The sequence below is a fragment of the Nerophis lumbriciformis genome, linkage group LG18 (genome assembly GCF_033978685.3).
Source record: "Nerophis lumbriciformis linkage group LG18, RoL_Nlum_v2.1, whole genome shotgun sequence".
NCBI classification, from domain to species: domain Eukaryota; kingdom Metazoa; phylum Chordata; class Actinopteri; order Syngnathiformes; family Syngnathidae; genus Nerophis; species Nerophis lumbriciformis.
In genome coordinates, this window is record NC_084565.2 from 42,247,317 (window position 1) to 42,262,500 (window position 15,184).

Here is a 15,184-nt window from a genome sequence, read left to right on the forward strand (position 1 = left end):
CCACTGGACAAAAGTATTGGGACACTTACACTGGCCAAAAGTATTGGGACACTTAGGACTACAACTTGACAAAAGTATTGGGACACTTAGGACTACAACTGGGCAAAAGTATTGGGACACTTAGGACTGCCACTGGACAAAAGTATTGGGACACTTACACTGGCCAAAAGTATTGGGACACTTAGGACTACAACTTGACAAAAGTATTGGGACACTTAGGACTACAACTGGTCAAAAGTATTAGGACACTTACGACTACAAGTAGACAACAGTATTGGGAAACTTATTACTACCACTGGACAAAAGTATTGGGACACTTAGGACTACCACTGGACAAAAGTATTGGGACACTTACACTGGCCAAAAGTATTGGGACACTTAGGACTACAACTTGACAAAAGTATTGGGACACTTAGGACTACAACTGGGCAAAAGTATTAGGACACTTAGGACTGCCACTGGACAAAAGTATTGGGACACCTACACTGGCCAAAAGTATTGGGACACTTGGGACTAAAACGTGACAAAAGTATTGGGACACTTAGGACTACAACTGGTCAAAAGTATTAGGACACTTACGACTACAAGTAGACAACAGTATTGGGAAACTTATTACTACCACTGGACAAAAGTATTGGGACACTTAGGACTACCACTGGACAAAAGTATTGGGACACTTACACTGGCCAAAAGTATTGGGACACTTAGGACTACAACTTGACAAAAGTATTGGGACACTTAGGACTACAACTGGGCAAAAGTATTAGGACACTTAGGACTGCCACTGGACAAAAGTATTGGGACACCTACACTGGCCAAAAGTATTGGGACACTTGGGACTACAACTTGACAAAAGTATTGGGACACTTAGGACTACAACTTGACAAAAGTATTAGGACACTTACGACTACAAGTAGACAACAGTATTGGGAAACTTATTACTACCACTGGACAAAAGTATTGGGACACTTAGGACTACCACTGGACAAAAGTATTGGGACACTTACACTGGCCAAAAGTATTGGGACACTTAGGACTACAACTTGACAAAAGTATTGGGACACTTAGGACTACAACTGGGCAAAAGTATTGGGACACTTAGGACTGCCACTGGACAAAAGTATTGGGACACTTACACTGGCCAAAAGTATTGGGACACTTAGGACTACAACTTGACAAAAGTATTGGGACACTTAGGACTACAACTGGTCAAAAGTATTAGGACACTTACGACTACAAGTAGACAACAGTATTGGGAAACTTATTACTACCACTGGACAAAAGTATTGGGACACTTAGGACTACCACTGGACAAAAGTATTGGGACACTTACACTGGCCAAAAGTATTGGGACACTTAGGACTACAACTTGACAAAAGTATTGGGACACTTAGGACTACAACTGGGCAAAAGTATTGGGACACTTAGGACTGCCACTGGACAAAAGTATTGGGACACCTACACTGGCCAAAAGTATTGGGACACTTGGGACTAAAACTTGACAAAAGTATTGGGACACTTAGGACTAGCACCTGCCAAATACGCGGGCCCGACAAACGCTGCTTGCAGCTTTAATTATAAATAGTATTGCTTATATTTGACTGAGCAGCAAGACTTGTTCTATGTCACAGTAAGTTCCATTTCCTGTTCTATGGTTTCCCAACTGATCTCATTTGTGATGTTTTTGTGGAATATTTTTTTCCCAGGACGTTTGGTTTGGTTTGGGATGATCTACTGCAGTCCTAAATGAGTTGGCCTGCCCCCCCCCCCATCCCATCCCATCCCATCCCATCCTCCTATAAAAGTGCATGGTGGTCTCGGGCTGTGGAGTCATGAGTGAGAGTGGCCGGGGTGTGGAGCACATCAGGTGAGTGCGTGATATAACTTTATGTAATAGTTATAGTCACTTTTTCATTCGTGCAGATTCTCTTTTTTTTTTAATGTTTTCATGTGATTTTTATGGATATTTAAGCTTGTGGAATTAATGAATTAACTCAAAGGTATTTTCCTACATTATTTTTTATCATACAGGATGTCCTTAAAGTTTGGACACATATGCAAAATATATATGTATTAAAAAATATTCCAAATTGTTCATATAAATATATGTAACAAACTTTGTTAAATGTAATGATTTTAATACATTTTTTGTCACATGTTTACCTTTTTTTTTAAATTAAAATTAAAATGATTGTTTTACAATAATTACTTGTTTCATGCATTATTTATTTTCATGTAATAATTGATCAATTACATTTGACTTTCGTAATTATTTATACACAATATTTGTCTTTTATTTTCTGTATGCTGCGAATGATGAGGCCATTTCTCTCTAAATTAACATAATTTCTTTAAATTTATCAATGCATTACTTATAAACCTTTAGTGAGTTTTTCCATTTTTATACAACGCAATAAGTACAGTAATAAACTGATATGAAATAAGGTTAATTAAACCCTAAAATATTATTGATGATGCAAAAATGCATATAATAATGTTTTGTTTTTTTATTTTTTCAAAGTGTCACCCGACCTCGGATAAGCGGAAGAGGATGGATGGATATATTTATAATGTAAAAACAAATTAAAATTCAGGTTATTATAATTTAATAATTTCAATTTATTAACTGTTGCATGTTAACATTTTTTTAAATTAAAATTGTAGTAATTTTAGTAGTTTTGCATTAAAAAAATTACTTTTTTAATGCATTATTTATGTTCATGTATTACTTACATTTTATTTTTGACAATGTATGTATATTCTGTGTATATTTTGTCCAATATTATTATTATTATTTGTACACAATAGTTGTCTTTTATTGCTATATGTTGCAAATTATTGTGACCTTTCTTTAGAAAAAAAACATGTTTAAAGTATTTTTCTAATGTATCATACATGTTTTACAAACTTATTATGCTACATGTGTACTAAAACATCACAAAAGTAATAAGCTGATACCAAATAAGGTTAATTAAACCCCAGATTATTAGTGATGAATGATCATAAAAAAAAAACAATAATAGATAACAAATTACTGTACAAAAATAATCTCCATAGATAAACTCCCACGACCTACTTTGTGTGACGTGAACAATTATTGTGATTACTGAAGATGTTGTGATGCCTTCATTGTGTTTGTGCTGCCAATAACCAAAGGACTTTGGAGGTTCTGGTTCTGGTAGACTTCACTGAGACAAAGAGCCGACTATGTTCTATACTGTGTGTGTGTGTGTGTGTGTGTGTGTGTGTGTGTGTGTGTGTGTGTGTGTGTTCTTGTATTTCTTGCCTTCTTGAGACATGAAGCAGGAAAAGTATCTTCCATATGAGGAGGTGATGACATAAATCAATAACATTGCATCTAATAGACAATGTCTCGTTTGTGGTGACATCTATCAAAATGAGGGTGGTCCCAAAAAGGAGGGATTTTTCAAATTGACTGTGTGTCGCTTTTAAAAGTGCTCCCCCTCTGGTCAACATATGAAATAACAAGTGTGCGTAAGAAATTGAAATGCGCCCCCTTTGGCCAAAATTAATAAAAAAATATAAAATAAATATGTACACAGAGACATAGTGTAATAACTTAAAGTAAATAATGAAGATTAAAAACCAATTATAAACACAAAATAAATTTAAATAAATAAATAAAAGCAATCCTTTTCTCACAATGTGTCGACTTTTTTCTTTTAAAATTGGGAACAATTTCTCATATTCTTTCTGTTTCCGTAATATCGCAATATTTTCTCGTGAAATTTGTACTTTTTTACTTACAATTATTACTTTTTAATGCAAAATGTTGACATTTGTCATATAAAATTCTGACTTATCACAATATTGCCAATTTTTTTTGTTGTTCTTGTAAAATAGTGAAATTTTTTGAGTAAAATTATGACTTTTGTCATAATTTTGCCGAGTAAAATTCCGATGATTATTATAATATTGCCAACATTTTCTTATAAAATTGTGACTTTTGTCGAGTAAAATTACGACTCTTTTCATAAAATTGCCCAAATGTTAAGCTTTTCTTGTAAAATCGCGACTGTTATTGAGTAAAAATCCAACTTTTAGCATAATATTGCACAAATGTTCCGTTTTTCTTGTAATATTACTTGTGTTGAGTAAAATTACGACTTTTTATAAAAATGCCAAAATTCTAAGTTTTTCTTGTGAAATTGTGACCTTTTTCTCGTGAAATTCCAACTCATTTTTCACAACAAGCTTTTTTATATTTGCATAGTATGTATATATTATTAATGTTGTAAATACACTTCTTTATATATCTAGAAAGGCTGGTCCTAAAGAGGGAGGCATTTTTCTCAGGTCTCAAGAAGGTAACAAATACAAGAGTGTGTGTGTGTGTGTGTGTGTGTGTGTGTGTGTGTGTGTGTGTGTGTGTGTGTGTGTGTGTGTGTGTGTGTGTGTGTGTGTGTGTGTGTGTGTGTGTGTGTTTTCTTGTATTTCTGGCCTTCTTGAGACATGAAGAAGGAAAAGTTTTTAAAAGTGCTCCCCCTCTGGTCAACATATGAAATAACAAGTGTGCGTAAGAAATTGAAATACGCCCCCTTTGGCCAAAATTAATTAAAAAATATAAAATAAATATGTATATAGAGACATGCTGTAATAACTTAAAGTAAATAATGAAGATTAAAAAACAATTATAAACACAAAATAAATAAATAACTAAAAGCAGTCTTTTTCTCACAATGTGTCGACTTTTTTCTTTTAAAATTGGGAACAATTTCTCATATTCTTTCTGTTTCTGTAATATTGCAATATTTTCTCGTGAAATTTGTACTTTTTTTACGTACAATTATTACTTTTTAATGCAAAATGGTGACATTTGTCATATACAATTCTGAATTATCACAATATTGCCAATTTTTTGTTGTTCTTGTAAAATAGTGACATTTTTTGAGTAAAATTATGACTTTTGTCATAATTTTGCCGAGTAAAATTCTGATTATTATTATAATATTGCCACCATTTTAAAGTTTTCTTATAAAATTGTGACTTTTGTCGAGTAAAATTACGACTCTTTTCATAAAATTGCCCAAATGTTAAGCTTTTCTTGTAAAATCGCGACTGTTATTGAGTAAAATTCCAACTTTTAGCATAATATTGCACAAATGTTCCGTTTTTCTTGTAATATTACTTGTGTTGAGTAAAATTACAACTTTTTATAAAAATGCCAAAATTCTAAGTTTTTCTTGTGAAATTGTGACCTTTTTCTTGTGAAATTCCAAATCATTTTTCACAACAAGCTTTTTTATATGTACATAGTATGTATATATTATTAATGTTGTAAATACACTTCTTTATATATCTAGAAAGGCTGGTCCTAAAGAGGGAGGCATTTTCCTCAGGTCTCAAGAAGGTAACAAATACAAGAATGTGTGTGTGTGTGTGTGTGTGTGTGTGTGTGTGTGTGTGTGTGTGTGTGTGTGTGTGTGTGTGTGTGTGTGTGTGTGTGTGTGTGTGTGTGTGTGTTGTATTTCTAGCCTTCTTGAGACATGAAGAAGGAAAAGTATCTTCCATATGAGGAGGTGTGAACAAGTGATGACATAAATCAATAACATTGCATCTAATAGACAATGTCTCATTTGTGGTGACATCTATCAAAATGAGGGTGGTCCCAAAAAAGGAGGGATTTTTCACATTGACTGTGTGTCGCTTTTAAAAGTGCTCCCCCTCTGGTCAACATATGAAATAACAAGTGTGCGTAAGAAATTGAAATGCGCCCCCTTTGGCCAAAATTAATTAAAAAATATAAAATAAATATGTGTATGGAGACATGCTGTAATAACTTAAAGTAAATAATGAAGATTAAAAAACAATTATAAACACAAAATAAATTAAAATAACTAAAAGCAGTCCTTTTCTCACAATGTGTCGACTTTTTTCTTTTAAAATTGGGAACAATTTCTCATATTCTTTCTGTTTCCGTAATATTGCAATATTTTCTCGTGAAATTTGTACTTTTTTTACGTACAATTATTACTTTTTAATGCAAAATGGTGACATTTGTCATATACAATTCTGAATTATCACAATATTGCCAATTTGTATATTGTCCATTTTTTGAGTAAAATTATGACTTTTGTCATAATTTTGCCGAGTACAATTCTGATTATTATTATAATATTGCCACCATTTTAAAGTTTTCTTATAAAATTGTGACTTCTGTCGAGTAAAATTACGACTCTTTTCATAAAATTGCCCAAATTTTAAGCTTTTCTTGTAAAATTGCGACTGTTATTGAGTAAAATTCCAATTTTCATCGTAATATTGCACAAATGTTCAGTTTTTCTTGTAAAATTTTGACTTGCGTTGAGTAAAATTACGACTTTTTATAAAAATGCCAAAATTCTAAGTTTTTCTTGTGAAATTGTGACCTTTTTCTTGTGAAATTGTGACCTTTTTCTCGTGAAATTCCAACTCATTTTTCACAACAAGCTTTTTTATATGTGCATAGTATGTATATATTATTAATGTTGTAAATACACATCTTTATATATCTAGAAAGGCTGGTCCTAAAGAGGGAGGCATTTTTCTCAGGGCTCAAGAAGGTAAGAAATAAATAAATGTGTGTGTGTGTGTGTGTGTGTGTGTGTGTGTGTGTGTGTGTGTGTGTGTGTGTGTGTGTGTGTGTGTGTGTGTGTGTGTGTGTGTGTGTGTGTGTGTGTGTGTGTTGTATTTCTCGCCTTCTTGAGACATGAAGAAGGAAAAGTATCTTCCATATGAGGAGGTGTGAACAAGTGATGACATAAATCAATAACATTGCATCTAATAGACAATGTCTCATTTGTGGTGACATCTATCAAAATGAGGGTGGTCCCAAAAAGGAGGGATTTTTCACATTGACTGTGTGTCGCTTTTAAAAGTGCTCCCCCTATGGTCAACATATGAAATAACAAGTGTGTGTAAGAAATTGAAATACGCCCCCTTTGGCCAAAATTAATTTTAAAAAAAAATAAAATAAATATGTATATAGAGACATGCTGTAATAACTTAAAGTAAATAATGAAGACTAAAAAACAATTATAAACACAAAATAAATTAAAATAACTAAAAGCAGTCCTTTTCTCACAATGTGTCAACTTTTTTCTTTTAAAATTGGGAACAATTTCTCATATTCTTTCTGTTTCCGTAATATTGCAATATTTTCTCGTGAAATTTGTACTTTTTTTTACGTACAATTATTACTTTTTAATGCAAAATGGTGACATTTGTCATATACAATTCTGAATTATCACAATATTGCCAATTTGTATATTGTCCATTTTTTGGGTAAAATTATGACTTTTGTCATAATTTTGCCGAGTAAAATTCTGATTATTATCATAATATTGCCACCATTTTAAAGTTTTCTTATAAAATTGTGACTTTTGTCGAGTAAAATTACGACTCTTTTCATAAAATTGCCCAAATTTTAAGCTTTTCTTGTAAAATTGCGACTGTTATTGAGTAAAATTCCAACTTTCATCGTAAAATTGCACAAATGTTCAGTTTTTCTTGTAAAATTTTGACTTGCGTTGAGTAAAATTACGACTTTTTATAAAAATGCCAAAATTCTAAAGTTTTCTTGTGAAATTGTGACCTTTTTCTTGTGAAATTGTGACCTTTTTCTTGTGAAATTCCAACTCATTTTTCACAACAAGCTTTTTTATATTTGCATAGTATGTATATATTATTAATGTTGTAAATACACTTCTTTATATATCTAGAAAGGCTGGTCCTAAAGAGGGAGGCATTTTTCTCAGGTCTCAAGAAGGTAACAAATACAAGAATGTGTGTGTGTGTGTGTGTGTGTGTGTGTGTGTGTGTGTGTGTGTGTGTGTGTGTGTGTGTGTGTGTGTGTGTGTGTGTGTTCTTGTATTTCTAGCCTTCTTGAGACATGAAGAAGAAAAAGTATCTTCCATATGAGGAGGTGTGAACAAGTGATGACATAAATCAATAACATTGCATCTAATAGACAATGTCTCATTTGTGGTGACATCTATCAAAATGAGGGTGGTCCCAAAAAGGAGGGATTTTTCACATTGACTGTGTGTCGCTTTTAAAAGTGCTCCCCCTCTGGTCAACATATGAAATAACAAGTGTGTGTAAGAAATTGAAATGCGCCCCCTTTGGCCAAAATGTATTTAAAAAAAAATAAAATAAATATGTATATAGAGACATACTGTAATAACTTAAAGTAAATAATGAAGATTAAAAAACAATTACAAACACAAAATAAAAATGTTTTAAAATAAATAACTAAAAGCAGTCCTTTTCTCACAATGTGTCGACTTTTTTCTTTTAAAATTGGGAACAATTTCTCATATTCTTTCTGTTTCTGTAATATTGCAATATTTTCTCATAAAATTTGTACTTTTTAATGCAAAATGTTGACATTTGTCATATAAAATTCTGACTTTTATCACAATATTGCCAATTTTTTTGTTGTTCTTGTAAAATAGTGACATTTTTTGAGTAAAATTATGACTTGTCATAATTTCGCCGAGTAAAATTCCGATGATTATTATAATATTGCCAACATTTTCTTATAAAATTGTGACTTTTGTCGAGTAAAATTACGACTCTTTCCATAAAATTGCCCAAATGTTAAGCTTTTCTTGTAAAATCGCGACTGTTATTGGGTAAAATTCCAACTTTTAGCATAATATTGCACAAATGTTCCGTTTTTCTTGTAATATTACTTGTGTTGAGTAAAATTACGACTTTTTATAAAAATGCCAAAATTCTAAGTTTTTCTTGTGAAATTGTGACCTTTTTCTTGTGAAATTCCAACTCATTTTTCACAACAATATTTTGTATATGTGCATAGTATGTATATATTATTAATGTTGTAAATACACTTCTTTATATATCTAGAAAGGCTGGTCCTAAAGAGGGAGGCATTTTTCTCAGGTCTCAAGAAGGTAACAAATACAAGAATGTGTGTGTGTGTGTGTGTGTGTTCTTGTATTTCTTCCCTTCTTGAGACATAAAGAAGGAAAAGTATCTTCCATATGAGGAGGTGTGAACAAGTGATGAAATAAATCAATAACATTGCATCTAATAGACAATGTCTCATTTGTGGTGACATCTATCAAAATGAGGGTGGTCCCAAAAAGGAGGGATTTTTCACATTGACTGTGTGTCGCTTTTAAAAGTGCTCCCCCTCTGGTCAACATATGAAATAACAAGTGTGTGTAAGAAATTGAAATGCGCCCCCCTTTGGCCAAAATTAATTAAAAAATATAAAATAAATATGTATATAGAGACATGCTGTAATAACTTAAAGTAAATAATGAAGATTAAAAAACAATTATAAACACAAAATAAAAAATAAATAAATAACTAAAAGCAGTCTTTTTCTCACAATGTGTCAACTTTTTTCTTTTAAAATTGGGAACAATTTCTCATATTCTTTCTGTTTCTGTAATATTGCAATATTTTCTCATGAAATTTGTACTTTTTTACGTACAATTATTACTTTTTAATGCAAAATGTTGACATTTGTCATATACAATTCTGAATCATCACAATATTGCCAATTTGTATGTTGTCCATTTTTTGAGTAAAATTATGACTTTTGTCATAATTTTGCCGAGTAAAATTCTGATTATTATTATAATATCGCCACCATTTTAAAGTTTTCTTATAAAATTGTGACTTTTGTCGAGTAAAATTACGACTCTTTTCATAAAATTGCCCAAATGTTAAGCTTTTCTTGTAAAATCGCGACTGTTATTGAGTAAAATTCCAACATTTAGCATAATATTGCACAAATGTTCCGTTTTTCTTGTAATATTTTGACTTGCGTTGAGTAAAATTACGACTTTTTATAAAAATGCCAAAATTCTAAGTTTTTCTTGTGAAATTGTGACATTTTTCTTGTGAAATTGTGACCTTTTTCTCGTGAAATTCCAACTCATTTTTCACAACAAGCTTTTTTATATTTGCATAGTATGTATATATTATTAATGTTGTAAATACACATCTTTATATATCTAGAAAGGCTGGTCCTAAAGAGGGAGGCATTTTTCTCAGGTCTCAAGAAGGTAACAAATACAAGAATCTGTGTGCGTGTGTGTGTGTGTGTGTGTGTGTGTGTGTGTGTGTGTGTGTGTGTGTGTGTGTGTGTGTGTGTGTGCGTGTGTGCGTGTGTGTGTGTGTGTTGTATTTCTCGCCTTCTTGAGACATGAAGAAGGAAAAGTATCTTCCATATGAGGAGGTGTGAACAAGTGATGACATAAATCAATAACATTGCATCTAATAGACAATGTCTCATTTGTGGTGACATCTATCAAAATGAGGGTGGTCCCAAAAAGGAGGGATTTTTCAAATTGACTGTGTGTCGCTTTTAAAAGTGCTCCCCCTCTGGTCAACATATGAAATAACAAGTGTGTGTAAGAAATTGAAATGCGCCCCCTTTGGCCAAAATTAATAAAAAAAATATAAAATAAATATGTGTATAGAGACATGCTGTAATAACTTAAAGTAAATAATGAAGATTAAAAAACAATTATAAACACAAAATAAATTAAAATAACTAAAAGCAGTCTTTTTCTCACAATGTGTCGACTTTTTTCTTTTAAAATTGGGAACAATTTCTCATATTCTTTCTGTTTCCGTAATATTGCAATATTTTCTCGTGAAATTTGTACTTTTTTTACGTACAATTATTACTTTTTAATGCAAAATGGTGACATTTGTCATATACAATTCTGAATTATCACAATATTGCCAATTTGTATGTTGTCCATTTTTTGAGTAAAATTATGACTTTTGTCATAATTTGACTTTTGTCATAATTTTGACGAGTAAAATTCTGATTATTATTATAATATTGCCACCATTTTAAAGTTTTCTTATAAAATTGTGACTTTTGTCGAGTAAAATTACGACTCTTTTCATAAAATTGCCCAAATGTTAAGCTTTTCTAGTAAAGGGTTAGGGTTAGGGTTAGGGTTAGGGTTAGGGTTAGGGTTAGGGTTAGGGTTAGGGTTAGAGTTAGGGTTAGGGTTAACCCTAACCCTAACCCTAACCCTAACCCTCAAGAGGGTTAGGGTTAGGGTTAACCCTAACCCTAACTCTAACCCTAACCCTAACCCTAACCCTAACCCTAACCCTAACCCTTTACTAGAAAAGCTTAACATTTGGGCAATTTTATGAAAAGAGTCGTAATTTTACTCGGGTAAAAGGGTTAGGGTTAGGGTTAGGGTTAACCCTAACCCTAACCCTAACCCTAACCTAACCCTAACCCTAACCCTAACCCTAACCCCAACCCTAAACCTAACCCATTTTTTGAGTAAAATGATGACTTTTGTCATAATTTTGACGAGTAAAATTCTGATTATTATTATAATATTGCCAACATTTTAAAGTTTTCTTATACAATTGTGACTTTTGGTGAGTAAAATTACGACTCTTTTCATAAAATTGCCCAAATGTTAAGCTTTTCTAGTAAAATCGCGACTTTTTATAAAAATGCCAAAATTCTAAGTTTTTCTTGTGAAATTGTGACCTTTTTCTTGTGAAATTCCAACTCATTTTTCACAACAATCTTTTTTATATGTGCATAGTATGTATATATTATTAATGTTGTAAATACACTTCTTTATATATCTAGAAAGCCTGGTCCTAAAGAGAGGCATTTTTCTCAGGTCTCAAGAAGGTAACAAATACAAGAATGTGTGTGTGTGTGTGTGTGTGTGTGTGTGTGTGTGTGTGTGTGTGTGTGTGTGTGTGTGTGTGTGTGTGTGTGTGTGTGTGTGTTCTTGTATTTCTAGCCTTCTTGAGACATGAAGAAGAAAAAGTATCTTCCATATGAGGAGGTGTGTATATAGAGACATACTGTAATAACTTAAAGTAAATAATGAAGATTAAAAAACAATTATAAACACAAAATAAATTAAAATAAATAAATAACTAAAAGCAGTCTTTTTCTCACAATGTGTCGACTTTAAAAAAAAAAAATTGGAACAATTTCTCATATTCTTTCTGTTTCTATAATATTGCAATATTTTCTCATGAAATTTGTACTTTTTTACGTACAATTATTACTTTTTAATGCAAAATGGGGACATTTGTCGTATACAATTCTGAATTATCACAATATTGCCAACTTGTATGTTGTCCATTTTTTGAGTAAAATTATGACTTTTGTCATAATTTTGATGAGTAAAATTCTGATTATTATTATAATATTGCCACCATTTTAAAGTTTTCTTATACAATTGTGACTTTTGTCGAGTAAAATTACGACTCTTTTCATAAAATTGCCCAAATGTTGAGCTTTTCTTGTAAAATTGCGACTGTTATTGAGTAAAATTCCAACTTTCATCGTAAAATTGCACAAATGTTCAGTTTTTCTTGTAAAATTTTGACTTGCGTTGAGTAAAATTACGACTTTTTATAAAAATGACAAAATTCTAAGTTTTTCTTGTGAAATTGTGACCTTTTTCTTGTGAAATTGTGACCTTTTTCTCGTGAAATTCCAACTCATTTTTCACAACAAGCTTTTTTATATGTGCATAGTATGTATATATTATTAATGTTGTAAATACACTTCTTTATATATCTAGAAAGGCTGGTCCTAAAGAGGGAGGCATTTTTCTCAGGTCTCAAGAAGGTAACAAATACAAGAATCTGTGTGCGTGTGTGTGTGTGTGTGTGTGTGTGTGTGTGTGTGTGTGTGTGTGTGTGTGTGTGTGTGTGTGTGTGTGTGTGTGTGTGTGTTCTTGTATTTCTAGCCTTCTTGAGACATGAAGAAGGAAAAGTATCTTCCATATGAGGAGGTGTGAACAAGTGATGCCATAAATCAATAACATTGCATCTAATAGACAATGTCTCATTTGTGGTGACATCTATCAAAATGAGGGTGGTCCCAAAAAAGGAGGGATTTTTCACATTGACTGTGTGTCGCTTTTAAAAGTGCTCCCCCTCTGGTCAACATATGAAATAACAAGTGTGTGTAAGAAATTGAAACGCGCCCCCTTTGGCCAAAATTAATAAAAAAATATAAAATAAATATGTATATAGAGACATGCTGTAATAACTTAAAGTAAATAATGAAGATTAAAAAACAATTATAAACACAAAATAAATTAAAATAACTAAAAGCAGTCCTTTTCTCACAATGTGTCGACTTTTTTCTTTTAAAATTGGGAACAATTTCTCATATTCTTTCTGTTTCCGTAATATTGCAATATTTTCTCGTGAAATTTGTACTTTTTTTACGTACAATTATTACTTTTTAATGCAAAATGGTGACATTTGTCATATACAATTCTGAATTATCACAATATTGCCAATTTGTATGTTGTCCATTTTTTGAGTAAAATTATGACTTTTGTCATAATTTGACTTTTGTCATAATTTTGACGAGTAAAATTCTGATTATTATTATAATATTGCCACCATTTTAAAGTTTTCTTATAAAATTGTGACTTTTGTCGAGTAAAATTACGACTCTTTTCATAAAATTGCCCAAATGTTAAGCTTTTCTAGTAAAGGGTTAGGGTTAGGGTTAGGGTTAGGGTTAGGGTTAGGGTTAGGGTTAGGTTAGGGTTAGGGTTAGGGTTAGAGTTAGGGTTAGGGTTAACCCTAACCCTAACCCTAACCCTAACCCTCAAGAGGGTTAGGGTTAGGGTTAACCCTAACCCTAACTCTAACCCTAACCCTAACCCTAACCCTAACCCTAACCCTTTACTAGAAAAGCTTAACATTTGGGCAATTTTATGAAAAGAGTCGTAATTTTACTCGGGTAAAAGGGTTAGGGTTAGGGTTAGGGTTAACCCTAACCCTAACCCTAACCTAACCCTAACCCTAACCCTAACCCCAACCCTAAACCTAACCCATTTTTTGAGTAAAATGATGACTTTTGTCATAATTTTGACGAGTAAAATTCTGATTATTATTATAATATTGCCAACATTTTAAAGTTTTCTTATACAATTGTGACTTTTGGTGAGTAAAATTACGACTCTTTTCATAAAATTGCCCAAATGTTGAGCTTTTCTTGTAAAATTGCGACTGTTATTGAGTAAAATTCCAACTTTCATCGTAAAATTGCACAAATGTTCAGTTTTTCTTGTAAAATTTTGACTTGCGTTGAGTAAAATTACGACTTTTTATAAAAATGACAAAATTCTAAGTTTTTCTTGTGAAATTGTGACCTTTTTCTTGTGAAATTGTGACCTTTTTCTCGTGAAATTCCAACTCATTTTTCACAACAAGCTTTTTTATATGTGCATAGTATGTATATATTATTAATGTTGTAAATACACTTCTTTATATATCTAGAAAGGCTGGTCCTAAAGAGGGAGGCATTTTTCTCAGGTCTCAAGAAGGTAACAAATACAAGAATCTGTGTGCGTGTGTGTGTGTGTGTGTGTGTGTGTGTGTGTGTGTGTGTGTGTGTGTGTGTGTGTGTGTGTGTGTGTGTGTGTGTGTGTGTGTGTGTGTTCTTGTATTTCTAGCCTTCTTGAGACATGAAGAAGGAAAAGTATCTTCCATATGAGGAGGTGTGAACAAGTGATGCCATAAATCAATAACATTGCATCTAATAGACAATGTCTCATTTGTGGTGACATCTATCAAAATGAGGGTGGTCCCAAAAAAGGAGGGATTTTTCACATTGACTGTGTGTCGCTTTTAAAAGTGCTCCCCCTCTGGTCAACATATGAAATAACAAGTGTGTGTAAGAAATTGAAACGCGCCCCCTTTGGCCAAAATTAATAAAAAAATATAAAATAAATATGTATATAGAGACATGCTGTAATAACTTAAAGTAAATAATGAAGATTAAAAAACAATTATAAACACAAAATAAATTAAAATAACTAAAAGCAGTCCTTTTCTCACAATGTGTCGACTTTTTTCTTTTAAAATTGGGAACAATTTCTCATATTCTTTCTGTTTCCGTAATATTGCAATATTTTCTCGTGAAATTTGTACTTTTTTTACGTACAATTATTACTTTTTAATGCAAAATGGTGACATTTGTCATATACAATTCTGAATTATCACAATATTGCCAATTTGTATGTTGTCCATTTTTTGAGTAAAATTATGACTTTTGTCATAATTTGACTTTTGTCATAATTTTGACGAGTAAAATTCTGATTATTATTATAATATTGCCACCATTTTAAAGTTTTCTTATAAAATTGTGACTTTTGTCGAGTAAAATTACGAC

The 15,184-nt window shown here is 31.9% G+C and overlaps 1 protein-coding gene across 1 annotated transcript in view; it reads left to right on the forward strand.

Annotated features, from left to right (window-relative positions):
• The first annotated feature begins 1,713 nt into the window (after positions 1-1,713).
• The window catches only part of LOC133617972 (aquaporin-4), a 36,572-nt gene continuing 23,101 nt past the window's right edge, over positions 1,714-15,184 (forward strand). Inside the window, exon 1 of the mRNA XM_061978407.1 lies at positions 1,714-1,867. Coding sequence (XP_061834391.1) covers positions 1,809-1,867 — 59 coding nt within the window. The 5' untranslated portion in view covers positions 1,714-1,808. The remainder of the gene's footprint in view (positions 1,868-15,184) is intronic.